This window comes from Narcine bancroftii, chromosome 2, assembly GCF_036971445.1.
Source record: "Narcine bancroftii isolate sNarBan1 chromosome 2, sNarBan1.hap1, whole genome shotgun sequence".
NCBI classification, from domain to species: Eukaryota; Metazoa; Chordata; class Chondrichthyes; order Torpediniformes; family Narcinidae; genus Narcine; species Narcine bancroftii.
The window spans coordinates 324,779,557-324,805,571 of NC_091470.1; the positions used below are offsets into that span (position 1 = coordinate 324,779,557).

The following is a 26,015-nucleotide window of genomic DNA, read 5'->3' on the forward strand; positions in this document are numbered from 1 at the left end:
TGTACACAAATGACATAAAAATTTATTTTGAATCACTTTTAAAAAATATTATTCTAGATTTGTACAGTAATCTCAGCACCTGCGGGAAGAAGCTGTTTCCCAGCTGACAGTCCTAGTTTTTCTGGAATATAATTTGCATAAATAGTTTTGGGTTGTAAACTTTGGTTTGGTGGTATTTGCAATTGATAATAGATTATGAATTTCTTCAAAACTGGAATAGCTGCTAAGGATTGATCAAGAATAAATATGGCATCAATTAGGTTTAAAAAGTAGAGAGAGGCCTGGTGGTTAAGGGGTTACTGATTACATTTAAAGCATTATGGAATAGTTTCAAGGATAAATACTGAGAAGTAGGAGCTAAATTCAGGTGCTGTGTTTTTTTTGGATTGGAATTGAACTTTTGGCTTGACAACAGTCCACAAGACTTTATACCAAAGATGAGAGACTTGCTCTTTATTTCCAGACAGTTAACTTGCCGAAGCAAGTAAGTGATGTTTCAATTGTGCTTTTTTGTTGGCTAAACCCCATCGGGCCAACTGCATTCAATTTGCCCATTGAACTGTAGGAAAGTCTGAATGGAGTTTGAGGGTAGATTGTTCAAATTGGTTTGTATTTCATGAAATTAGAAAGTTAAATGGAAACCTAAAGATGGATAGAGAAAAGTCCATTTCATTGAATCAGACAAATCCAGAGGAAAGGGATGTATTTTATAAAATTGAACTATTTCTACTAATAAACATAGTCATCTTTAGAACAATAGTTGTGTAATTAGTTTAAAAATAATAATTCATTTAATTCACTAACAAGTTAGAATTAAAGAGATTAATACAAATATGATATCCAGTAGCTATACTTGTAGAACAGGGGTGGCCAACCTTACAATTTTTATTTTTTTTTAATATAGACATACAGCACGGTAACAGGCCATTTCGCCCCACAAGTCCCTGCCGGGGGGTGAAGGTTAATTGAATGGAATGGACTCATGGGCTGAAATGGCCTGTTACCATGCTGTATGTCTAAATTAAAATTTTCAAATAAAAAGGTTGGCCACTCCTGTTGTAGAATAAAGGAAGCAGAAGTCATTTTATTAGGTTATGGAGACATTTTTGACAATGTTAACATAAAATTAGTTTCAATGTTCAGTACAATGAAGGTAGAGATCAGAAACTGCCTGATGTTAAAATTGTTCATGAAACTGGATTTGAGTTATCCAGGATCTTCTCAGGATTGTTTTGATGATTATTAACTATTAGCTTTTCATTCTCTCTAGTCTTATAAATTGCACTGAAGCAATTAAATATTGCTGGAATGGTATATGAATGAGCAAATTAAATCTCAAGGAGTCTACCATTTGAGGGTTAAGTTGATGAAGCAATTGGAATTTAATGAGTAGAAATTGTGTGCTGTATCTGGGCACGGGGTATGACAAAAGAAGTAGAAAGTGAGCGTCAGTATAATGTAGAAACTGGGAACCAGATTTTCAGGACATTAAAAGAATCCCATGTTGAAGAACTCCAATGTTTTGTTTCATTTGAAAACTCCATAATCACCCAGCTTTTTGTTTTATGAAGAACATTAGTTTTATTTCTTCAGGGATGCTCCATACTGATCACATCAATGTACTACAGTGAGAATTATGTACCTGGGGGTGGGGGAGTAAAAAGAAGGACAATAAAGCCAATGGAAGGTGGAAGGAAAATGATTGGCATATATACACTTCAAAAATAAAATCTTGAGGGGCGCCATCGGGGCTTGCTGATTGCCTTGTGGCTGAGGCCACAGCTCACGCCCCAGGCAACGGGATGATGTCACCGTCGAGCGGGGTGGAACTCCTGTTGACCTTAAAGGGGGACGCGTGGAATTCAAAGAAATCAGTTTAACTAAAACCTCCACTGTGTCCTGTGGTGTGTTTCTGCATATGTACCAGCCGCTACATTGGTGATCCCACAGAGCCCAGATGTTATCTGGTCTCTAGCTGTGGATTTGACAGTGATCTGTGCTGTGGCAGTGAAACTCTTTCTTCCCCCCCGCCCACCCTATTTTTGGACCCATCGACCTCGCACTTGGTTTGGGCAGGCGGAGGCGCAGTTTCATCTCAGACAGATCACCTCTGACTCCACAATGTTTTACCAAATGGTGAGCCCCCTCAACTAAGAAACTATGGCCAGAGTCGTTAACCTGATCCACGACCCACCAGAGGAGAGCAAATATGTCGCCCTCAAAGCCCTCCTCCTCGACACCTTCAGTCTCTCCTGTCGGCAATGCGCGGCCAGGCTGATGCACCTCGATGGCCTGGGGGACGGAGCTCTGTCATTCATTAGAATGAGATGCTCGCACTGTCAGAAGGCCACAAATTCTGTCTGATGTTTGAGCAAGCTTTCTTGGAACAAATGGCGGAAGACATCCACCTCCTACTCACAGACGAGGACTTTTCGAACCCCTGGAAAGTTGCAGCCCGCGCTGATGTGCTGTGGTGAACTAAACGAGAGAATGAGGCCACCATGAACCATATCATCTGCCCTGGACCCAGCCGACCACAGACTGCCCCCAAATAGAAGCTGGAGGAGCACCAAACCACATGGTGTTTCTACCACCAATGCTGGGGAGCCCAAACCCACAAGTGCCGACAGCCCTGCTCACACCAGGGAAATGACCAGGCCAGCCGCCGTTGATGGCTGGGACGGCTGGCCACACCCAGCCTCCTGCATGTGATCGACAAGACCAGCGGATGGTGTTTCCTGGTGGACACCGGAGCAGAGTTGAGTGAGTTTCCCCCGACCACCCTCAAATCCCACACGAGAACACAAGGCTTGATCCTGCTTGGCATTCGAACTGCCCTGAAGGAGAATCTCCAGATTTCATCTGCTGAACTTGTCTATGGTTCACCGTTGTCGCTGCCGGGTGATTTCTTTGGGACAGGCACAGCATCCGGAGGTGAGAACCCAACTCTCCTCGCATACCTCTGCAACAGCTCACCTCGCTGGCACCCCGACTGCCAACCCATCAGGGCAAACACCTGGTGAACATCCCCAAGAAGCTGGCCTCATCGGATTTCTTTTTCATCCTACGTGGCCCACACCCCACCCCCTTGCAGTGCCCATATGAGGGCCTATACAAGGTCCTAAAGCGTTTAGGAAAGACTGTTACCCTGGACATCGGGAACAGGGAGGAATTGTTCACTGTCGATACACTGAAACTGGCAGATTTAGACTTGGACCAACCTGTGAGGATGGCAAAACCCAAACGAAGGGATCGGCCACCCAACTGGCGAGGAGCATAAACTGGTTCGGGGGGGGGAGGGGTTGTGTGGCGACACACATCTCTTGTAGCGAACTGGCCCCGCTTGTATCGCCACGCTGGCGGGGCAGCTGCAGGAAGATGGCTTATACGGGCTTGCTGATTACCTCGTGGCTGAGGCCACAGCTTGCACCCCAGGCAGTGAGATGTCATCACCGCCGCGCAGGGCGGAACCTCTGTTGACCTTAAAGATACACGCATGGAATTCAACTGAAACCTCCACTGTGTCCTGTGGTGTTTCTGCATGTGTAGCAGCCGCTACAGGACTATCTTTTACTACTTTCTCTTATTGTTAGGGCCTCTGGGCAGTGCTCATGGTGACTATTTGCATTATTATGTGACAATAAAAGGAATCTTGGAAGCACTGATGGAAATTTTTAGATGTACCACAGGTGAAGAGCAACTTTTATTTAAATAGCACTAAGGTAATAAGATATTCCTCTTGACATCCCTTGATGATTACTTGTTTCCACTCTAGTTCTGTGATAGCTGATGAGGCTAACATGCAGAATCTGTTATGGGAGCAGAAATAATTGACTGGGTGGGTAGATTGATGGGTCATGCAGTCCTCCTGTTGATGCCTCATGCTTTCAAGGAAAGTGTTTGATGCAGTTTTAAATCATCACCCTCCATTTTGAAAGATTGTAGCAATGAATTTCCATGAGTTGGTGGATAACAAAGTATCGAGCGTAGGAACTGGTATGTTTGGCATTGTTGAAGCCAAATTTGGAGTATTGTGTGCAGATTTGGTCAGGAAAGTTATCAATAAGATTGAGAGAATGCAGAGAAGATTTACAAGAACGTTGCTGGGACTTGAATTGATTTACAGAAAAAAAATGTGGACTTTATTCACTGGAGCCTCGAAAAATGAGGGGAGATTTGATAAAGGTATACAAAATTGAGGGGTATAAATAAAGTAAATATTATAGGACATGCATTAAGGGTAAAAGGTGAAATGTTTGGATGGAACATTGGGGGAACTTCACACAGTGTAGTGAGAACATGGAATGAACTGCAAGCTAAAGTGGTTAATGCGGGCTCAATTTTGAAATTTGGGTAGGTGCATAGATGGGAGGGATATGGATGGCTGTGGTCTAAGTGCAGGTCACTGAGATTAGAGGGGCTGAAGGGTCTGTTTCTGTGCTGCAGTGCTCTATAAGGAATGTTATTCATTTCATGGTTGGTTTTTCTCTAACTTCTTGCTTGAATTGACTCTGTATTTTGGTGTCAAGTCTGAATATGGTTTGACCAGTAGGAGTTGAGTCTCATTCAATCCTCTGTTGACCTGAAAGAGGACACTGACATTAGTTCTCTTTCTGTCTGTAGACTTGGAGAATGTTGCCAAGATTAGGTTGGTGCTAAAATGATGATGTCTTTGATCTTCCTTTTAAATGTCTGGGAACTTTTAGTATGTTGATGGAGGATGACATAAAGGAAAAGAATAGTTCAAGATCGATTGTAACAGAAAAGAAGCCTAGATTCTCTCGCTCCCTACCTTTATCATGAAATTTACACAGACTTGCGGGATTCTAACATAATGAAGAGCCTCCGATGTCCTGACATTGGTCGTTCACACAGGAACGACGAAAACTGCAAATCTCCATTTCTGTCTGCAATTTTAGACAGGATACCGGCATTGCAGTATCTAAAGAGGTGGATGTTTGTATTGCAGGCATTCTGGAAAAATGACAAGGGGTCTGAGAGGGAAAAAAAAGTCAGAATTCGAATGGCACCCACATTCTGGTTGTGAGCTTTTTCCACAACATGTGTTTCTATAGAAATGGGAATAATTTCCTGAAACACAGCAGCTGTGTTTGCTCCATTGCAGAACTACTACCCTCCACCATTATTTCTCTCCTGCCATCTTATCTATGTCCCCTTATGGCTTCTTGGATGTTAGCCTATGCTACACTCCTGTCCCTTTTTCCCTGCTCCCCCTACATTTTCATTCATGTGCCTGCCTACTTTTTGCTCATGCCTTAATGAAGGCTTCAGGCTCAAAACACTAGTTATGGATCTTTGCCTCCTATGGACGCTGTGAGACCTGCTGAGTTTTTGTGCACTTGTGTGTATTTACTATAATCACAGCGTCTGGACGTTCTCGTTTTACTAGATTTTCTTCAGCCAAGGATAGTTGATCAACAGTAATTGCACGTGAAATGTGGAAAGGTGAGAAAGCAACTTGTCAACTATGCTATATTTGGTGTTTCAAGCAAAAATAGTGTTTAGTTTAAAAAATATTATTTTACCACAGTCCAACTAGTTTGTTTTAAATGGTTGCCCAGTATTTCCCTCCAGCAATAGTAGATTGTTTGCAGTGGCTTTATGACTTTCTGTATAAACCAATGAAAATTCAATCCCCAATAAAATAATTATAGACTTTTGGAGGTTAAATTTTGAACAAAATATTGCCAGAATTGGAATATCAGGAGTACTTACTATAAGGTTCCTTGTAAAATGGCATTTCTCCATGCTCTGCTCTACATTACTGTATTCAAACAAATTATTTTTATTTGGATTCAGAAGCTTCATTGCTAGTTTACAAATGAAGATCTTGTAGCAAACCACCAAATAAGCCTACAGGGAGTAGTGATTTACAAAACAGCTTGATGATGACAGGTGTCAGGTATCTTGGGATTAATGGAACCTAAACTTAGAAGAAATTTGGCTTCAGTTGTGCTTTGAAAAGGTGGTCATCTGCTTTTATCTTTATGATCAGATAACACCAGTTTTGACATTCAAATGTTTATCAAGCCCCACATATGTTTCAAAGCTATGTATATTTTTGAAATTTGCTATTCTCCTTTTTGACCTCCGAGAAAACAAAACAGTATTGTGTAGAACATTACATCACAGTCCATGCCCTTCGGCCCTCAATGTTGTGCCATCCTATATGTTCCTACCAAAAAAAACTAAACCCTTCCTTTCTTGTAATCCTTTATTTCATCCATGTGCCTGTCCAAGAGTCTTTTAAATTCCCCTGTAGCCTCCACCACAACCCTGGCAAGGCATTCCAGGCACCCACAATTCTGTTTTTTTTTTAGAAAAAAATATTTGCCCCTGATGTCTCCGCTAAAGTTTCCTCCCTTCGCTTCATACAGATATCCTCTGGTGGCTGACTACCTTATTTATGCCTCTCAGAATCTTGTAGACCTCTATGAAGTCACCTCTTGTCCTTTTCTCCAAAGAGAAAAGTCCCGGCTCTTCTAACCTTTCTCATAAGACTTGTTTTCCAATCCAGGCAATATCCTGGCAGATCTCCTCTGCACCTTCTCCATAACTTCCACATTCTTCCTATAATGAGGTGACTAGAACTAAACACAATACTTTTAGAGTTGCATCATGACCTTTTGACTCTGAATGCAATCCCCTGAAGCCGAGCCTTGCATAAGCCTTCTTAAATGCCCTATCAATCTATGCGCCAAACTTGAAAGATGTGCCAATTCGGGCCTCTGACCATTAATCCTGTAGTCTACTTTCAGGTTTGACCTTCCAAAAATCATCTCAGACTTATCCAGATTGAACTCCATCTGCCCAACTCTGCATCCTGAATATATCCTTTTGTAACCTTCAACATGATCCACAACTTCTCCAACCTTCGTATCATCTGCAAATATACTGACCCATCCTTCCACTTCTTCATGTAGGTCATTTATTTTAAAAAATCACAAAGAGCAGGGGTCCCAGAATAGATCCCTGCAGAACTCCACTAGTTACTCACCTCCAAGCAGAATACTTTCCTTCCACTACTACTCTCTGCTTTCTACATGTAATTCAATTTTTAATCCACAAGCCATGGATCCCATGCCTTATCAAATGCCTTACTAAAACCCAAATTCCACATATTTACCACACTACCTTCATCAATTTATTTTGTAACCTTCTCGAATAACTCAAGCTTGTGAGGCACAACCTTCCAGTCACAAAACCAAGCTGACTATCCCTGAGAAGACTAAATCTCCAAATGCTCATAAATTCTGAACTTAAGAATCCGCTCAAATATTTTTTTAAAGATCCACAGCATGATAACAGGCTATTTCAGTCCTGAAGTCATGCTACCCAATTAACCTACATTCCCTGTTCGTTTAGAACAGTGGGAGGAAACAGGAACACCTGAGGAAAATCCACACAGACTCGGGGAGAATGTACAAATTTTTCACACTCTGTGGGATTCGAACCACAATCCCAGTTGCTGGCATTGTAACGGTGTTGCGCTAAGAGTTGCGCCAACCCTGCTGCCCAATTTGCACACCAGTCTATAATTCTCAGGATTCTCTCTATTAACCTTTCTAAACATTTGCCATTCTCAAATCTTCTAGCACCTCCCTGTGGCTGAAGAAGATGCCAAATCCTCAACTATCTCTTCCCTCCCTTCCCACAGCAGCTTGGGGAATATTGCGTCTGGTCCTGGGGACTTATTAAACTTTAATGTTTTTAAAGAGATCTATCTCTTTCACTTTCTTAATGGCAATCAATATTAGGAAAGTTGAAATGTAATTTCGGCACTATTCCAAAATCTGCATACTTACCTGTACCTTAGTGTCCAAAGGGCTATTTAGGGGGCCTATAAACTACTCCCAGTACAGTAATTGCTCCCTTCCTATTTCTGACTTCCAATCACATCAGCACAGTATTCACTCCCTCAACAGAGTCCTCTGTTTCTACAGCCATGATCCCTGACTAGTAATGCTACTCCCCTCTGTTTTCTCCCCCCCACAATCACTGACCTCCTATCCTCTTCCTTTTAAAAAGACCTAAAGCCCAACACCTGCATTAGCTAGACCTGTACTTCTGCCAGCCATATCAGTAACAGCCACAATATTGTAATAAATGGTTTTAAATTCCTTTTGAGTAGCTATTTGAGCAGCAGATAAATATTGTATGGAGATAATGGATCCGCTGGGTGTCTTCAGAATGCCTATATGAACCTTTGCCTGATGGGTGTGGCTGGAAATGCATTTGACATAATGTGTTAAGGTTTTATTATATTGATAAGTACAAGGTACAGATGAACTAAAAATTTCACTTGCTGTAGCCACCTGGCCACACATCATTTGGAGTTGTGATGTAGCCAATGTCTGCATCTTTTCAGTTCATTCACAAGAGTTAAATGTTTACTTGATTTTCCAAAGCATTATTTCAGATAATGCAGTTTATTCCAGTCAAGTCTCATTTAAATTCTTTACCCCATGCTTCCTGGATTGATCTCTAGACCTCCCTCTGGAGATTCTGCAATCTGATCGAGTGTGGACTCTGGCCAAATTTGTAAGGTTATTTTTTTTCATACTAATTTGGTGTCTCTCCACAGAAATTCTTGTATCTGCTGAGTAATTCCAGTGTCTGCTTTTGTTTCAAATTTTCAGCAATTGTAGTTTGCATTTCAAATTTTCCAGTATTTCTGTTATTCTGTCTTCATTCATCTCTCTCCATTGTATTTCCAGGAAGATCTGCTAAAAATACCCTCTTTAAAATGGCATCAGCAAAATTTGTCAATTTGGTGTACATCCAATCAAAGACATTCCTTCCCTTTCTCTACACATTTTAAAATGTATTCTTTTCACATTCTTCCATTTCTGATGGACCTGAAATGTTAAACCTGTTTTTTCCTCTTTGGATGCATCATCAATCATGTTTTTAACACGCTGTTGCGTTCCAGTAAATTGCTACCATTTTCCTGGAATGCATGCTATATAAAAAGGTCAGAATGAGAGTGCCATTCCTGTTCTGATATTCTTACCTCCTAGTAAATTTCATGGAATGCCTGCAGTTTAAAGTTAACTGTAGGCATTTGTGAACAGTGGGCTAATGAATAGCAGGTATCAATGATGCGCGTTGTAAGTCCTGCCTCTTTAGTTACCGCACTTCTGGTATGTTGCTTAAACTTGCTAAAGGAAATTAAGATTTTGAGTTTGTGTGCAATATTACAAAGTTATTCTTGTTAATGAGCTTGCATTTCAGATATAATTGATCCTGGGTGCTGATACTCCTCTTTAGGAATTTAGACAATGCCTTTCTTTTAAATTCTGACTGTACAATTGAGTAAAGTTGAAAAGCATGGAGACAGCATGGAGGCCCAAGTGCTTAGACATCGACTCCAGCTCACTGACAGCTGCCAAGGAGTGGTGACACTGACGTACGATTTTCATGAACTACATCGATGACTATGGGGGCAAGATACCAAACAAGTACAGAACCCTATTAGGCTGTATGAGTTGCAAAATTTACATATACATAGAACTATGTGAAAATTTTGATTCAACTAAGTTGGATAGTTTGTATGTGAAGACTCCCAATGAGGTTTTTGCCAGACATTTACTAGCTACCAGGCAGCAGAAGCCTGGAGAATTGTTAGATGATTTCTTCAGGGAGTTGGAGGAGTTAGAGAAACAGTAATTTTCGTGATCATACTGTGGAGTAGTGGAAACGAGGCAATGTGTGACATGTTCATCGTTAAGATTGCCTCACCTGCAATATGTCAGTGTCTCTTAGAAAACAAAAAAACTGGACTTACAGACTGCTTACAATCAAACTACTGCATTAGATGTAGCTCAACACAATAATGATGTATACGCTACCCCGGCAGTCCATACAGCTGCAGTAGTGAACCCTGAACCATCACTGGTACTGCAAGTATGTGAGAAGGATTCTTTAGCAGGGCTGCCTGATAACCTTCCAGTTGGTCTTGAGAAACCAGCTGTGGCTGCCACCTATAATACAAAATGAAAATGTTTCTTCAGGTTCTCTAACCATACATGGAATAACTGTCCATCATGTGAGGCTACTTGTTATAAATGTGCCAAGAAGGGAAATTATGCCTGGTTTGCAAATCCAAGGCCTCATCAAGCTCAGTGGTAACAGTGGTGAATTTTCAGGTACTGGCTACACTTACCACAAGGACTCGCTCAAGACTCAACCTTTGTGACTGTGAATAGTAAAAGGTTAAGTGGTCTGCACTGATGGTTACATTAGCAAGGAAAGTCACACAGGAACTAAAACTAAAGGTTCACTCAATGGTTTCTCATGCCCCCTTTGAGCTCTCCTTTCTTAAATCCTTTCTTGGCTTTGATATAATTTCTCATGAGCCCTTCCTGTTTTTTTTCCTATATCTAATGCTTTTGTTCTTTTCCCTCTAAACTAGCTGCCTCCTTCATCGATCACAGTTCCCTTTTCCTACCATCTTTTCCCTGTTTCAGTGGGACAAACCTATCCAGATCCCCATTCCATTTAAAATGAAAGGGAAAAGAATTAAAAGGAATCTGAGGGGCACCTCAGTTGTTTGAGGACATGGTCATGGTGGATACAATTATAATGTTTTTTGGGGGGGGTGAAAACACATTAGCAGTTACACAGAGGGATGAGACCAGTGTAGGTTGACAACTTGATCGGCATGGACAAATTGAGTAAAAACAAAACAATTTCTCTGCAATGCAACTCTGATTCCTAAGACTTTGATCATTGTACACCACATGAGCTATTTTGTATATGTTGCTTTTTTTTAAAGCTGTTTGCAAAATTTTGATTAATTTTCAAATCTAGTGTTCAGTCATTCATCAAATGCTTATTGTAATTATATTATCAAGACTTGTTGAATCAAGATTTGGTCTACAAATTTTGAATAAAATTAGAACAGAAAATGCTGGAAATAATTGGCAGGTAAAGGAGCACCTGTGAAGGCAGACAGGAAGAGATTCAGTCCAATGGCATTACAGTTTTAGAGTGGGCTCATACCAATGGATGAAGCAAAGTTTGTGTCGATAGAGATGTAATTGGAAGAACACACAATTTTGGAAAAAGTGGTTTGAATTTGTTTTGGATAACAAAGAAATTATTTAAAAGAATTTTATTGTGAGAAACAGCCATTAAAAATGGTTAAGCATTGTCTTTGAAATTTTCTTTTACAAACTGGTCTAACAATGGAAAAGGCTCCTCTTACTATATTCAAGGCTTGAAATGGAAGGCTGAATAGAAAAGTAATTTGAAGCTGGTAATCTTTGCAATTACCAAGGAATGCACTTGAAATGAGCCTTTGTGGCACGATGGATATTACTTTCATTAAGACTGTTAAAAGTGGGATCTTCAAATTTTCCGGTAGATTTGAACAGATCTGACTATTTTGAGAAACTGGGCCAGTGGATGACAAATACAAGGTGTGTGTTAAATTGTATTTTCACAGTGAACTAGATTGTGGGGTGGGGTGGGGGGGGGGGGGGAAACTATCGACTTGCCATGTTGCATTTGATGAAGTTCAATTCTTTTCCTCGAAAATACAAGAAGAGAATTGAACTGTCAGCAGTTAGAGGGCTGGCATGGCATCCATCACAATGCTGAGAAGGTGGATTTTTTTAATAAAATACGCACTTGACTTCATTCATTGAGCCAATTTTAATGTTGATCACTGTAGTTTAGATGATGGCAGATGCTAGAGCTTTTGCTCATTTATTCTGGTTAGCAGATGTCTTAAATTCAGGCAACTAGAAAATGGCAAAGTGTATCAGTTGATTCAATTCAAAATCATCAAATAATACATCTGATATACTAGTGAAGAGAGGAAATGATGAGTCAGTAGGTTGTGATTATAATCTGTTCTTTTAGGTTAAAATTGCCTTTTATGTAATATTTCTAACATTTGAATACCTTGAGGAATTTACAAGTTAAGATTCTTTTACTTATGATCATTCTTTGTACATGAATCGTATATTGAAACTTCTGTGTATCTTTGGAGGGGGGAAAAAAATCTTAATCATATAAGTGACAAGAATGTTGCCATTTTTCAAATAAGTTCTGTTCAATGCATTTGAAATGTCATTCAGAACAAAGGTATGCTCCAGCAGGATATGTGACATCGGGGAGACTTTCTGTGTCCCTGGCAACTACACCTCTGGGAAGTACACTCAACCACAGCTCCTTTCTGAAATCGTCAAGGAATTGGTTAGAGAGGGTTGCAGCTATAGTGATGTGCCAGCTATCCAGGATGCAGGTAGTTGAGTGATTGCCAGGAAGAGTAAAGGTAGAAGGAAAAGTTCAGAGTTCCCCTGGGGTTTTGTACCAAGTATATCACTTGGGTCATCCTACTCATCAGCAGCCAAGTCATTGGCATCATGATCAGCTCTGGGTGTCAATAAGGAAGGGTGAAGTGGCAGAGTCAGGGGCACAGATGGGTGTTTCTGTGCCTCCAAGCGAGATTCCAGGATGGTGTTATCTCCCTGCTAATAGGATCCAGGATGTTTCTGAGAGGGTGCACAATATTCTGAGAGGGGAGGGAGAGCAAACAGAGGTCATGATCTGTATTGGTTCCAGTGACCTAAGAAAGAGGGGTGATGTAGTCCTGTGGAATGAGGTCAGGAAGCTAGGTGGCAAGTTAAAAAGCAGTTTATAATCTCAGGATAACTACTCATGCTTATTTAATGTATGGCTAAGGAGCTGGTACAGGAAGGATGGATTTGGATCCTTGGGGTCTCTTCCAGGAAAGATTAGACCTGTTCAAAAAGAACAACTTGTAACTGAAATGGGGAGGAGCCAGTATCCTTTCAGGAAAGTTAGCTTGTGGAACTTGGCAGGGTGTAAAGCAGGGCTTCAAATGGAGGAGGTGGCAGATGCTTGGCCAAGCAAGCTTGAAAAAAAAAGTACAGTGAGAGATAGGTGAATGGTCACAGATTGAAGGGCTGAAGGTCTTTATTTTAAGAAAGAAGGATTAATTAGTATTTGGAATTATGTTGTGATAGTTGGAAATCTTTACAAGGACAGGATTGACAACTCAGTGTCCCTGGGTTTCATTGTAGTAGACAGGATAGAAGGAGGCAAAAGAGATGGAGGTGTAGTATTGCTAATCAGGAAGAATGTCGCAACTTCACTCAAGACTGTGTGAAGTGAGGGTAGAGATTAGAAGCAAGAGAAATGTAATCATTGATAGGGCTACACTATGCATAATGGGAGACTTTATTTGTACCAGAAGTTTTGATGGGGCAAAATTCAAGTGCATCCAGGTGGGTTTGATCAAAGGAGTATGTGGATAGTCCAACCAAGAAGACCTGGTATTAGTAAATGAACCTGGTCAGAATTTCAGTGAGGGAGCATTTGGGGAATAGTATCTCTGTTCCTTTATGTTGAAAACAAGGACAAGTTTATGCCTTGTAGAAACTTACTAAATTGGAGGAGGATTTATGATGAGACCAAAGCGAGAGGGAATAAATTGTGAACAGCTGTTATCAGACAAGCCCATAACTGACGTAGTAATTGCTTAAGGAACACTTAACCAAAGTCCAGAACCAACATGCTTTCGTGCAAAGGAAGGACAAAGATGGCAAAATCAGGGAATTTCTGTGTCATAAACCTACTTGTAAAGAAAAAGGGGGCATATGTAACTTTTTGAGATCTAGAAATAGATGGTGTTGGGACTTAAAGTGTCTGATGGGATCTATCCCAAGTTATTGACAAAGGAAAGTGAAGAGATTGCTGGGGGCCTTGATGATCTTTTCATTCACTAGTGACAGGAGAGGTCCCAGACAATTGAAAAATAATGTTGCCTCTTTGTTCAGAAAATTGTAGGCCAGTAAACCTCACATCAGTGGAGGGAAATTATTGGAAAGGATGCTCAAGGATAGGATTTGTACATATTTAGAAAGCCATGGTTAGATTAGGGACAGTCACTGAGATGGGCAGGGCATCTCTTACCAATCTGAGTTTTTCAAGGAGGTGACTAAGGTGGTTGTTGAGACAGTGGATGATGGCTACATGGAATGTAATAAAGTATTTGATAAGATGCCTTATGGTAGGCTGATCCAGATAGTGCAGATGCACGGTGAATTGATAGTTTGGAATTGGCTGGCACATAGACATAGCGGCCGTGGAAGGATGCGATTTAGGCAGGAAGTAAAACATGTAAACACTGGTTCATGTAAAAATATAATGCTGCGTTAATTCAGCAGGTCTGACAGTGTACTTTATGTAGCAAAGATAAAGATGTACAACCAAAGTTTTGGGCTTGATCTTTGTGACATCTAATACATTTTTATTTAGGCTGGAGTTCCATGGCCAGTGGTGTTATTTGGAGATTGGTATTGGGACCCCTATTTGTGGTGCATATAATGACTTGGGTGAAAGAGTGGGTGGTGAGCAAGTTTGCAGATCATGCATAGTCTGAGGAAGGTAAAACTCAGGTTGGAGTAAAAATGCAATGCTGGAAAAACTCAGTAGGTCAAACAGTGTTCTTTGTATAACAAAAATAAAGATACACAACCAACATTTCATGCCTGAGCTCTTCAAGGTATAGACAAAATGTGGACAGGTGCCTGAACAAAATGGTGGAGAGGAGCAACACTGCCCCACAGTAAGGAGGAAGGGATAAGGGAGGGAGGGCACACCAGCAAACAAGGGAAGAGGGGGATGGCTCTGTGAATGATTGATGGAGTGTGGAAGGTTATCAGCTATGGATCAATTATAAATATGAGCAGAGAAATAGTAGATTTAATGAGAGTTTAATTTGGACAAGTGTGAGGTGTTGCCCTTTGGAAGGTGACTACAATAGTATTGAATTGTGCAGCTGAAGGCCTTTTCCTGGTGGAGATAAGAGTGAGCATAAAGGCAGATATTATCAGCTTCTACCTCGCTCTATTTGCCTCCATGAATGCGGTGCATCCACAGTCCATTGGCCTTGAGCAATTCTCCCCAATCCTAGTGTCGGGCAAGGAAAATTCCCTATTAGGGATATATAAACAGGGACTGGCTAATGACATCATCAGCCCATGACCCACCACCTAACTGCTGGTGGGCACAAGTGGCCCGGTGGTAGTGGCGTCCCGCTTAACACCCCCACCCCAAAAAACCGCTCAGCTCTCCCAACCACCACCGCTCAGCACATCCCCCACCCCCAAAAACCCTGGCCGAACACTGGCACCCAGACTAAAAACCCGAGCCGTCATGCAGCCTATTTCAATGAGCAGACGCATGTGAGAGTTTAAATTTCTCATTGCTGGTGCTGACACATTTTGTGCGTTGAATAAACCTTGATGATTCGGGACTGTTTGACACTTTGGCAAGTAACAGCTGACTTTGTTACCCATAATCCCCCAACGCAGCTGGATCCATTGGTTGACGGTGTTTCCAGCTGCGAGGGGGATTACGGGTAATGAAGTCGGCCATTGCTTGGCGCGCATATATGGTATATTGGGATATTGGGACAAGAGGCCTTGCTTCTTGAATGCCACATCAATGCTCCAGGGGACATTGGAGCAGGCTTATCTGGGCCTGCATGAAAAGGTAAGAAATACCTTTTCATTTAGCTTTTAGCTAGCCTCTCTAAGGAGGCCGACTACGAAAAGGCCTAAAGTCAACAAAGCCAGCACTTTTTTTAATGCGGTACAGGTATAGATAATAACTATCTTTGTCGACAGAGTTACGCACACAAGTTAAATTACAGCAGTAAATGATGCACAATCAAACCATTAATCCAGATAATTGCAACTCTTGCCCTGTAGCGGCAGCTACACCTGCTCCTGAAAGAACACACACAACCAGACGGGTTGAGCTCAGTGAGCAGACTGGTTTATTGCAGGCTGCTGGGCTGTACTTGTACAAGCTGAGAACCGCGCTGGAGGGCGCTGACGTCACTGAGGCGTCACATGGTCCCCCAGCGTGGGCTTCTGAGCCTCGTGCTGGGAGGAAGGGAAAACCCCTGACAGTGCCATTTTGGCCGGCTGCCACACCCCCCCCCACCCCCCTGCGTGGCTTACAAGTGAGGCTGGTTCGCCTGCCTAGTGGTGAGCCGCCACAGCTCTTTCAATTTCTTGAGAGAATTTAATTTTCTGATGATCTGGAAAACAAAGGTGTGGACAGCAGATATGAAAGCAGGTTAGAAGGCTTGACAATATTCACACAAGCACGTTGCCTGGTTTCCCAGTTTTGAAAGAACCCCAGATGACATGGGTGTTGGGCTAGAGTACAGCTCCGTGCTGACTTTGAAGGATTTTTTACAAGACCAGCAGAATGTGAGAAAGTTCTGGAGGTGTAATGGCTTTTTTTAGATGGTGACCAGTATTTTCTTGATCCAAAAGTGGTATCTAATTTTCACGTGAAGGTGTAGCTACTTTATCAGGACTCCTCAGCATCTTCAAAAGTTCACTTAATTAGCAACCCAAATGAAATATTGTTTTAGCTTAAGATTTAATGGCTAATAAAATTTCATTTATTTTTCTTTAGATACATGAGTTTTTAGGAGATCCTTGGACCAAGATTCTTGAGCATTGGACTACAACTGGAATTTTTGTATTGAAACAAAATTTCAATTTATTGATTGTTTCAAGGAATTTTCCTTGGCAATACAGCCAATTTAAAATGAATGAATGCTTGCATTGATACAGCCAATAATACTCCCATTAACTGACTTTAATTGCTGTTGCCCAAACAATGCTTCAAAAACTTGTTTGACCATGGGGTTTCCCCCCACCATGCATTAGTGGAGCATTCCTTCAGTTCCTCTACTTTTTCTCTCCCAGGAAAGTCTTGCCCTTTCAATTTCTTGAGAGAATTTAAATTTTAATTTGGACATGCAGCACAGTAACAGGCCCTTCCAGCCCACAAGGCTTTGCTGCCCTAATAAACCTAATTAATCTACAACCCCCCGTATGCTTTGAAGGGTGGGATGAAATCCACGCAGACATGGGAAGAACATACAAAGACCCTGGAGACAGCACCGGATTTGAACCAGGTTATAACCATGCTGCCCCATGAAGTTGAATTAAATTTTTGCTGTGCTATAACTGCCCTGAATGATAGTCAATTAGAGACTTGTTTAAGGACTCTTACTTGTGCACCTGATTAATTTTCTTTGTTTCCTCTGCATTGCACAGTTTGCTTACATTTGTTATTTGTTTACAGTTCTTTTATACTTGTTTATGCTGCATACACTTTATCTTTGCACTTCCAATTAATTAGTGCCACGCCTGCAGGAAAAAGGATTTTTGTATGTTGTATGTGATTTCATATATGTACTCTGACAATAAATCTGATAAAACCAAATCTAACCTGAAACACTTCTATGGGTTGATGTGGGAACGTGACCCATGAGGGATTATTTCAGAGGGAACTTGTAACAATAATGCATCAAAACCAGCTCTGGATCCAGTTGATTTTGTTTTGCAGATTTCTAACTTGGCTGTTTATTACTTCTACAGATGACACAATAACTGAGTTTACGCATGCACTAAATTTGGATATTATATTTTGTTTAGAAGTGCATTTTAATATTCAGTCAGGATTGGTCCACTGGCTGGGTGAAAGTAGTGATTTTAATTTTAAATGATTATTAATGGGTTTTGAGTTGTGCCTCACTCTTTACTGGAGTGAAAGCAGGAGTTTTGGCTTTGTGTAAACCCAGTAAAATTTACCTAACAGAAGGGAGGGAATAGCTTTTAATTTGGAAGTTTCTTTAGAAAATGTAGCATCATTTCAACCCATCTCACCCTGTACATGAATTTAATGATCCATTATCAGAAAGATTCAAATTCCCTTTAACTTTTCTGACATTTTCACATCATTCATTAAACTCTAATTTGAATTGTTGATGTTTCCAAATGTGTTTTTTCAAACCTGGACACTGCTTTGATTTTTTAAATACTAGTATATGTAGCTTTGTCTTTATCAAAAAAAAATCAAAGCTGAAGATGATGGTCTTAAATGTAATGAAATCTATTTTTTTAGGTTTTTCTTCAATTTTGATATATCGCATATGATGCTGGAAATCTGTTTCAGGATATTTCCTTTGAAGTTTTTCGCTTTGCTTTGATTTCATAAGTTCACACATGGTGGTGATATTGCAGACCAGAACTTTGTTAATTTAAAATGTCCCATATTGCTCGCCCATACAGTGGAATACTGTAATTCAACTGGATAGAAGAGCCTAGAAATTTTATTGCATAATATTTCAGAACATTGCAATTTAAATTAGACTGCAACCAGAATAAAATAAAGTAACAAGCATTTCTGGGGCAGTTTACATTCTGCAGGTATTTCTCAGTTCAAATTGGAAATTATCCATCCCAGTGCAGTGTTCCTTTGGGAAATTTAATGCATGTTGACCCAGAAGCTTCTGCTGCTGGGTGCTTTCTCAGGCAGCTTGGTCCACATTGGTCTCATACACTATATCTTCCTTATAAAGGAGGAGCACAAACTGATGTCAAGGATTAGTTATCTCATTAATGTTACATTCAAAGTCCAAAATTTCAGATATTCATATTTTCTGGATTTTCAGGCAGCACTTTTAAAATTCAAATTTAAGGAGGAATATAAAGAGTTGAACTGGTAACTCTTGATAGTTTATTCATTAGCAAATTCAGCATGCTTCATTTATCAAAATTAGCAGTTTTAAAGAAAAATAAAGTCAACACCTGGACAAAAATGTAAACAATTTTTTCTCCTGTTGCCACTGTGCATCTGTGGCACTTAGGTGTGCACGCACACACACAAAAGCTCGCTAAATTTAAAAAGTTTGTCTTTGAAAAGTCCGGGTTCTTGGGTGGCATCTGGATTTTTGGACTTCTACTGTGTAGTAGCCTCTGCATTCATTTATACAGTGTTCACTTGAATATGTGCAGCTTTTGATTTGCCAGAGAGGCATGGGTTATGTAGGAACAGATTGAGGAGATGAATTAAATGCATCTGACAAAATATACTGAGTTTATCACCAAGGGTATGTAGATTTAGCATATTTTACCTGTATTAGTGCAAACAAGATCAACCGTCCACTGTTTTTTTAAAAAAAAACCTTGGGAACTTAAACTCAGCTGTCTGTGTATGAGTGAAGAAGAAATTGATTGGAATAATTGACACATGGCCTATTTCATTTGTGTCCTGAGAACCCAAAGTAATGAGTTTTTAAATTTTAAATCTATATTATTAAAACACAGGGTTATTATCATCACATTACTGTTTGCATGCAGCATGTTGTGTCAATAATATGATTATAGCTTTGTTTTGACATATAATGTCCAGAATCAGGATTTATTGTCATGAAATTGAAGCAGTATCATAGTGGAGACATTCATATTGTAATCATCTTATGATATTACTATAAAAAATCTAACAGTAAAAGTGCATGAAAAGTAAGGCAATATTTTTGATTCATTGATTATTCAGGAATCTGATGGCAGCAGGGAAGAAGCTGTTATTGGGCTGTTGAGTGGACGTCTTTAGTCTCTTGTACTTTTCCCCTGATGGTAGCAGAGTGAAGAAGGCATGGCCTGGGTGGTGGGGGTCTTTGAGGATAGAGGCTGCTTTTTTTTTAAAGATACCGCCTCATGTAGATTACCTCGATGGAGTGAACTCTGGTGCCTGTAATGTCACAGGCCAAGTTACCTCTGGAGTTTATTCTTATCCTGAGAGTTGGCACGTATGTACCAGGCAATGATACAACCGGCCAGAATACTCTCCACAGTACATCTGTAGAAGTTTACGAGAGTCTTTGGTGACATACTGAATCTCCTCAGACACCTTACAAAGTCTAGCCGCTGGCGAGCTTACTTTGTGAATGCATCAACATGGGGGCTCCAGGACAGATTCTCGGAGATGCTGACACACTGGAATTTCTTGACCCTCTCCACTACTGAACCCTCAATGAGGACTGGGTTGCATTCCCCTGACTTCCTCCTGAAGTCCACAATCATCTCCTTGGTTTTGCTGACATTGAGTGCAAGGTTGTTGCCGTTACACCATTCAACGAGGTGATCCATCTCCCTCCTGGACGCTTCCTCATTGCTGGTTGTGATTCTGGCAACAAATGTGGTGTCATCGGCAAACTTGTAGATGACATTGGAATTGTCCAGAAAAATAGCATGCAAATCTGCCTTTCCATGCTATGCTGTGCATTGTCTCTGCACTCTAAATGGATAAAAGATGGATATTGGCCTAGATCTGAGAGTTTTTGAGTTTTCCCCTCGTTCAATTCATGCTACAAATTTCTCTTGCATAATTTGGAGTATCTTAGAAGAGATCTGTTCATTTCTGTTGGTTTAGTTGAACTCTGACAGCACGTGGCATTCTACCACCTCGATGGTGAAATCCGGCAAGGGAAGGAAGACTCTCCACTTGCTTAGATGTATGTAATTCTAACAAGAACAAAGCAGCAGCATACTTGGCACCCTATCCACATTAAACATTCACTTCCTCCACCAGTGGTACAGTAATGGGAATGATTTGTTGATTCCCTAGAAGGGAAATGGTAGTAGGTGGATGGGAATGCCAATTCATGCAAGATTGTCTTGGGGCAAAGTCCTCCACAAGCAATGTAATCTGATTGTGGAATTCCTCATTTTGTACCAGACTTGTGTACATTAACATTCTTCAGGTTTTTTGATCATTTGCACTGTTTATAAGAGTAGACCACTTAAGCATCTTGATCCTGCCATCTTCCCATATTGCTTTTCTGTAGATTTTTAAAATATCCTACGGCATGCATACTTATGATGGCCTCCTGCTGTCTGGTAAGGAATTCAAGTTTGCCATCCTCTGAGGTGAAGTTTCTTCTGATGTTGGTTTTAAATGGCAGACCTTGGATCCTGAGATGCAGACTCTTAGTTCTGGATTAAGATGGCACACTGCAGTGGCGATTCTTTGCGTGCAGATCCAAGAAAGGTACAGGAGCTGAAAGACGAGCACTCAGCAGCACAAGGACAGCTTCTTCCTCGCTTCCATCAGATTCCTGAATGATCAATGAACCAACGAACTGCCTTACTTTGACTTTTCGTGCACTTTTTTATTTATTCTTGTAAGGTGGTTTATATGAATGTTTGCACTGTGATGTTGCTGCAAAATAATGAATTTTGTGACTTGTTCATGACAATAAATTCTGATCCTGTATTTACTGATCCTGTATTCTCTAGTCATCAGGAACATCCTCCCTACATCTAGTCTGTTCGATCCCATTAGAATTTTGTAGGGTATGGCAATGAATGGAGTCTCAACCTACCCAGTTGCTCCTTGTATATGAGTCTTTGTCCCAGGGATCAATATTTTGTTTTGAACATGTGTTTTTTTTTTGGACAAATCTACATTTTTAATGAAAATATCTAAATAATTGAACAAAAATAAAAATATTTTAAAGTTTTGAAATTCAAGGATTGGCATATCATATGGCTAGTGTACTCCGTTCTCCAATGACCTGATCTGGAACAAGCAGATCAAGAAAACACCAGCTCCTCTACATTCTTAGAGGACTAATGCCCTTCGACACTTCTACAGGTGCACCATTGAAAGCATACAAACAAGATCCATCATAGTGTGGTATGCTCAAGATTGGAAGAAACGACAGAAGGTAGTGAATCCAGCTCAGAGCACAATGAAAACTTCTCTCCCCTCAATGAACTCCATCTAAATCTCCTGGCAACTTGGAAAGGCAGCCAACATCCTGAAGGACCCATTGCATCCAGGACATCTCATCTTTCACCTTCCATCTGGGATAAGGCTTAAGTATATGAATAAAATGCATCAATAGTCTTAAAGACAGTTTCTTCCCTGCAGCCATGAGGGTTTTGAATGAACCCCATAACAGCACTTCCATGCTGCTCATGGTGCTAATTAATTTTTTGTTTCACTGTAATCCCATTATCTGTGCTCTAGTCATGGCTGTATGTAATACTAGAGATAGCCTGTTTGCAGAAGAACCCTTTTCACTGTACTAGCGATTTTGTGACAAATAAACAAGCTAAACTATTGTCAACATTGTTCCCTTCAGACTGGAATGTGAATATGCAAATTGCAAGGGGTTTTAGCAATTTATTTTGATCTTCCAATTGTAATTGTGGTAATTCAATGTTTGATTAAAAATTCATCAATTTGGTCGTTCTTCCCTGTATTTTTGGTTTGATACAATTGCTTATAGAATTTTTAAAATTTTCCATTAATCTCTAATGGGTTGTATGAAATCTGTTTATCCTCCTTTCATATTGATAAGATGGTTCTTTTTGCTTGTATTTTTCAAGTTGCCAGGCCAATATTTTGTGGGTTTTCTCTCCTAATTCATATTTTTGCTTTGTTTTCATAATGTTTTTCTCCACTTTGTACGTTTGTAATGTTTCATATTTTATTTTTTTTCTCTGCCAATTTTCTATTTTCTCTATATTTTCCCTTCTCAATAAATCTTTTTCTAGAGTTACTTTCTCTTTTCCAACCATTCTATTGTTTTTTAATCTTAGTCGTGTAACTAATTATTTGGCCCCTAATAAAGGCCTTCATCGCATCCCATAATATTAGTTTATCTTTTACTGAATGTGTATTTGTCTCAAAATATATTTTGATTTGTTGTTCAATGTATTCCCGAAAGTCTCGCCTTTTTAACAATGTAGGGTTTAGCCTCCATCTTTTTAGTGTTATATCCTCTAACTCAATTGTCAATAACAAGGGTGAGTGGTCACATAAAAGTCTTGCCTTATATTTGGTCTTTCGAACTCTCCCCTGCATCTGAGCCAACAACAAGAACATGTCAATCCTAGAAAGGTTCTTTTGGGCATTGTTTTCACCATATGTCAATTATTTTCAAATCATGCATTGAGTTTAACGTAAATTTGGTTGCTTTTTTTTTAGTTGTCTTCCCGATTTTATCCATCAATGCGTCAAGGCTAAAATTAAAGTTCCCCCCCCCCAGTAAAATGTGACCCTGTGTATCTGTTATCTTTAAAAAGATGTCCTGCATAAATTTCTGGTGATTTTCATTAGGTGCATAAATGTTCAGCAAGTTCCAAAATTCTGAATAAATCTGGCACTTCATCATTACGTATCTACCCGCTGGGTCTGTTTTACTTCCTTTATCTTAATTGGCAGATTCTTATTAACTAATATAGCAACTCCCCTGGCTTTTGAGTTGTATGATGATGCCACTACATGACCTATCCAGTCTCTCTTCAACTTGCAGTGCTCTAACTCAGTTAAGTGTGTTTCTTGTAGAAATGCTATGTCTGTTCTCTCCTTTTTAAGTAGTGTCAGTAACTTTTTTCTCTTAATTTGATTGTGTATTCAGTAATATTAATAGTCATTCTTTGGCTTGGCTTCGCGGACGAAGATTTATGGAGGAGTATGTCCACGTCTGCTGCAGGCTCGTTGGTGACTGACAAGTCCGATGCGGGACAGGCAGGCACGGTTGCAGTGGTTGCAAGGGAAAATTGGTGGGTTAGGGTTGGGTGTTGAATTTTTCCTCCTTTGTCTTTTGTCAGTGAGGTGGGCTCTGCGGTCTTCTTCAAAGGAGGTTGCTGCCCATCAAACTGTGAGGCGCCAAGATGTACGGTTGGAGGCGAGATCAGCCCACTGGCGGTGGTCAATGTGGCAGGCACCAAGAGATTTCTTTAAGCAGTCCTTGTACCTCTTCTTTGGTGCACCTCTGTCTTGGTGGCCAGTGGAGAGCTCGACATAGAATACGATCTTGGGAAGACGGTGGTCCTCCATTCTGGAGACGTGACCCACCCAGCGCAGTTGGGTCTTCAGCAGCGTGGATTCGATGCCAGCTCGAGAACTTAGATATTGGTGATGAAGTCATTCCAATGAATGTTGAGGATGGAGCAGAGACAGCGCTGATGGAAGTGTTCTAGGAGCCGTAGGTGATGGCAGTAGAGGACCCATGATTCGGAGCCGAACTGGAGCGTGGGTATGACAACAGCTCTGTACACGCTCATCTTTGTGTGTTTCTTCAGGTGGTTGTTTTTCCAGACTCTTTTGTGTAGTCTGCCAAAGGTGCTATTTCCCTTGGCGAGTCTGTTGTCTATCTGTTTGTCGATCCTTGCATCAGATGAAATGGTGCAGCCGAGGTAGGAAAACTGGTTGACCGTTTTGAGTTCTGTGTGTCCGATGGAGATGTGGGGGGGCTGGTAACCCTAACCCTACTCATCTTACTCATCCATTTTCAACTCCCTCCCGCCTCTTTAACCCTTCCATCTCCCTTCTTCCAAAATCACTCTTTAAATTGTTCTTACTCTTTACTATACGTGACGACACAACTAATAAGAAAATAACAAAAACCGTTTTAAAAAAAAAAATAAAAAACTATATATATATATAAACTCCTTTTTCTACTTGGGTTGTGATATTGACCGCAAATGTCAACGGATTTCGCAGTTGGTAGATCCTCCCCCTTTCCCAGCCCTTTATTTAACCTTAAACGTCTGTGTTCAAACTATTAACTTTCCATCTTATTTATATATACATGATCTTAACAGTCCTTTTAATATTTCTTCTAATCTTCATCTTGTAGCTTATTTGGCAGTTGATCTGCAAAGCGATGAGCTTTTTCTGGATCTGAAAACAGTCTATTTTGAATAGCTTCAACTCTGCTGGATGTCGTAACACAAAGTTATAACCTTTTTGCCATAGTACAGTTTTTGCTGAATTAAACTCCTTTCATTTCTTTAAAAGTTCAAAGCTGATATCTGGATTAAAAAATATTTTTTCCCCATTGTACTCCAATGATTCCTTGTTTTCTTTCATTCTTTTCATTGCCAGTTCGAATATTTTCTCTCTTGTTGTATATCGTAGTAGTTTTATTAGGATGGAGCGTGGTTTCTGATGTGGTTGTGGCTTTGGCGCCAATGCTCTGTGGGCTCTTTCAATTTCTTTTTATTCTTGGAATTCTTCCACTCCCAAGATCTGTGGGATCCATCCTAAATAAATCTTTTTATATCTGCTCATTCTTCACCTTTCATGCCCATTATTTTTATATTGTTATGTCTGCTGAAATTCACTAAAATGTCAATTTTTTTGGCTAATATATCTTGTCTTCTTGATCTCTTTTTCTCTATCTTCCAATTTTTCTCTTAACTCATTCACTTCCACGACTATCCCTCTCCCACATCAACTCGTTTTCTCATATCTATCATAGCATTCTCTATTCTTAGCATTTTTAAATCTGTCTCTTGCATAGTTTTTTTATATAACATTGAACTTGATCATTATTGTGTCCATTAATATCTTTATTTCACTATCAAAATACTCTTTGTCAATCATCTGCTTCTGTTTTTTACCTTTTTTGTAAGTCTCTATCTTCCTCTTGGTCTACTTTCTCTAGCTCCATTTTGTGGCTCCATATTACTCCTGCCGTTGTCTCTTCTACGACCTCTCCAGCTGCAGCCGCTGTGTCCCGCTGCCGGTGTCCGTTCCTACCGGTGCGGTGTCTTCACTATAATGCATACTGCGCATGTGCGAGGAGTCGTGAATGCACACTGGCATTTCCTTCTCTAGCTCTGCGAGTCAGCGTTCTAGACTGTCTCGGGGGATGTCGCCTCCCAGCTGTCCACTCACTGGCCTTGTTGATCGGGCCATCCTCTTGGGAAGAGCTCCTGGACCTTCCTTTTTTTTCTGGTGATTTCTTCATCTCCACTTTGCTTGTCATTGTAGTCTTTTCCTTTGGAGCCATCCTCAGATTCCTCTTATACTTTTTATCTTGCAACTTTGTTATGTTTTGCTTCTCTGCTTTGTTTTTATACCTTTTTTTCAACTTTCTCTGGAGGGGTGGTATTCCCCAACCAGCCACTACTCCATCACGTGACCTCCGCTGACCTTTCATAAATGATTCAGAGAAAAAGGAGAGTGACCGGGAGAATAGAGTGTGTAAGGGGTGAAAGTATTAAAAAAAAAGGAAATAAATTAAACTCTACATGGTGAAATTTAAAAAAAAATGAATCCTGGAAGAACTCAGCCAGCTACCTTTGGAAAGGAAGCAGTTAAAATTTCAGTTCACAATCCTCCCT

General features: G+C 40.4%; 1 protein-coding gene across 3 annotated transcripts in view; it reads left to right on the forward strand.

The window, feature by feature from the left end:
• Positions 1-26,015, forward strand: part of tmem64 (transmembrane protein 64) — an 86,687-nt gene that overhangs the window by 9,647 nt on the left and 51,025 nt on the right. Inside the window, exon 2 of one of the 3 annotated variants that reach the window (XM_069921963.1) lies at positions 16,492-17,850. The exons of the other annotated variants lie outside the window; for them this stretch is intronic. Within the exon in view, the coding sequence (XP_069778064.1) occupies positions 16,492-16,647 (156 nt within the window). The 3' untranslated portion in view covers positions 16,648-17,850. Of the gene's footprint in view, positions 1-16,491; positions 17,851-26,015 lie in introns of those variants that run through there. 3 annotated transcript variants of the gene reach the window in all.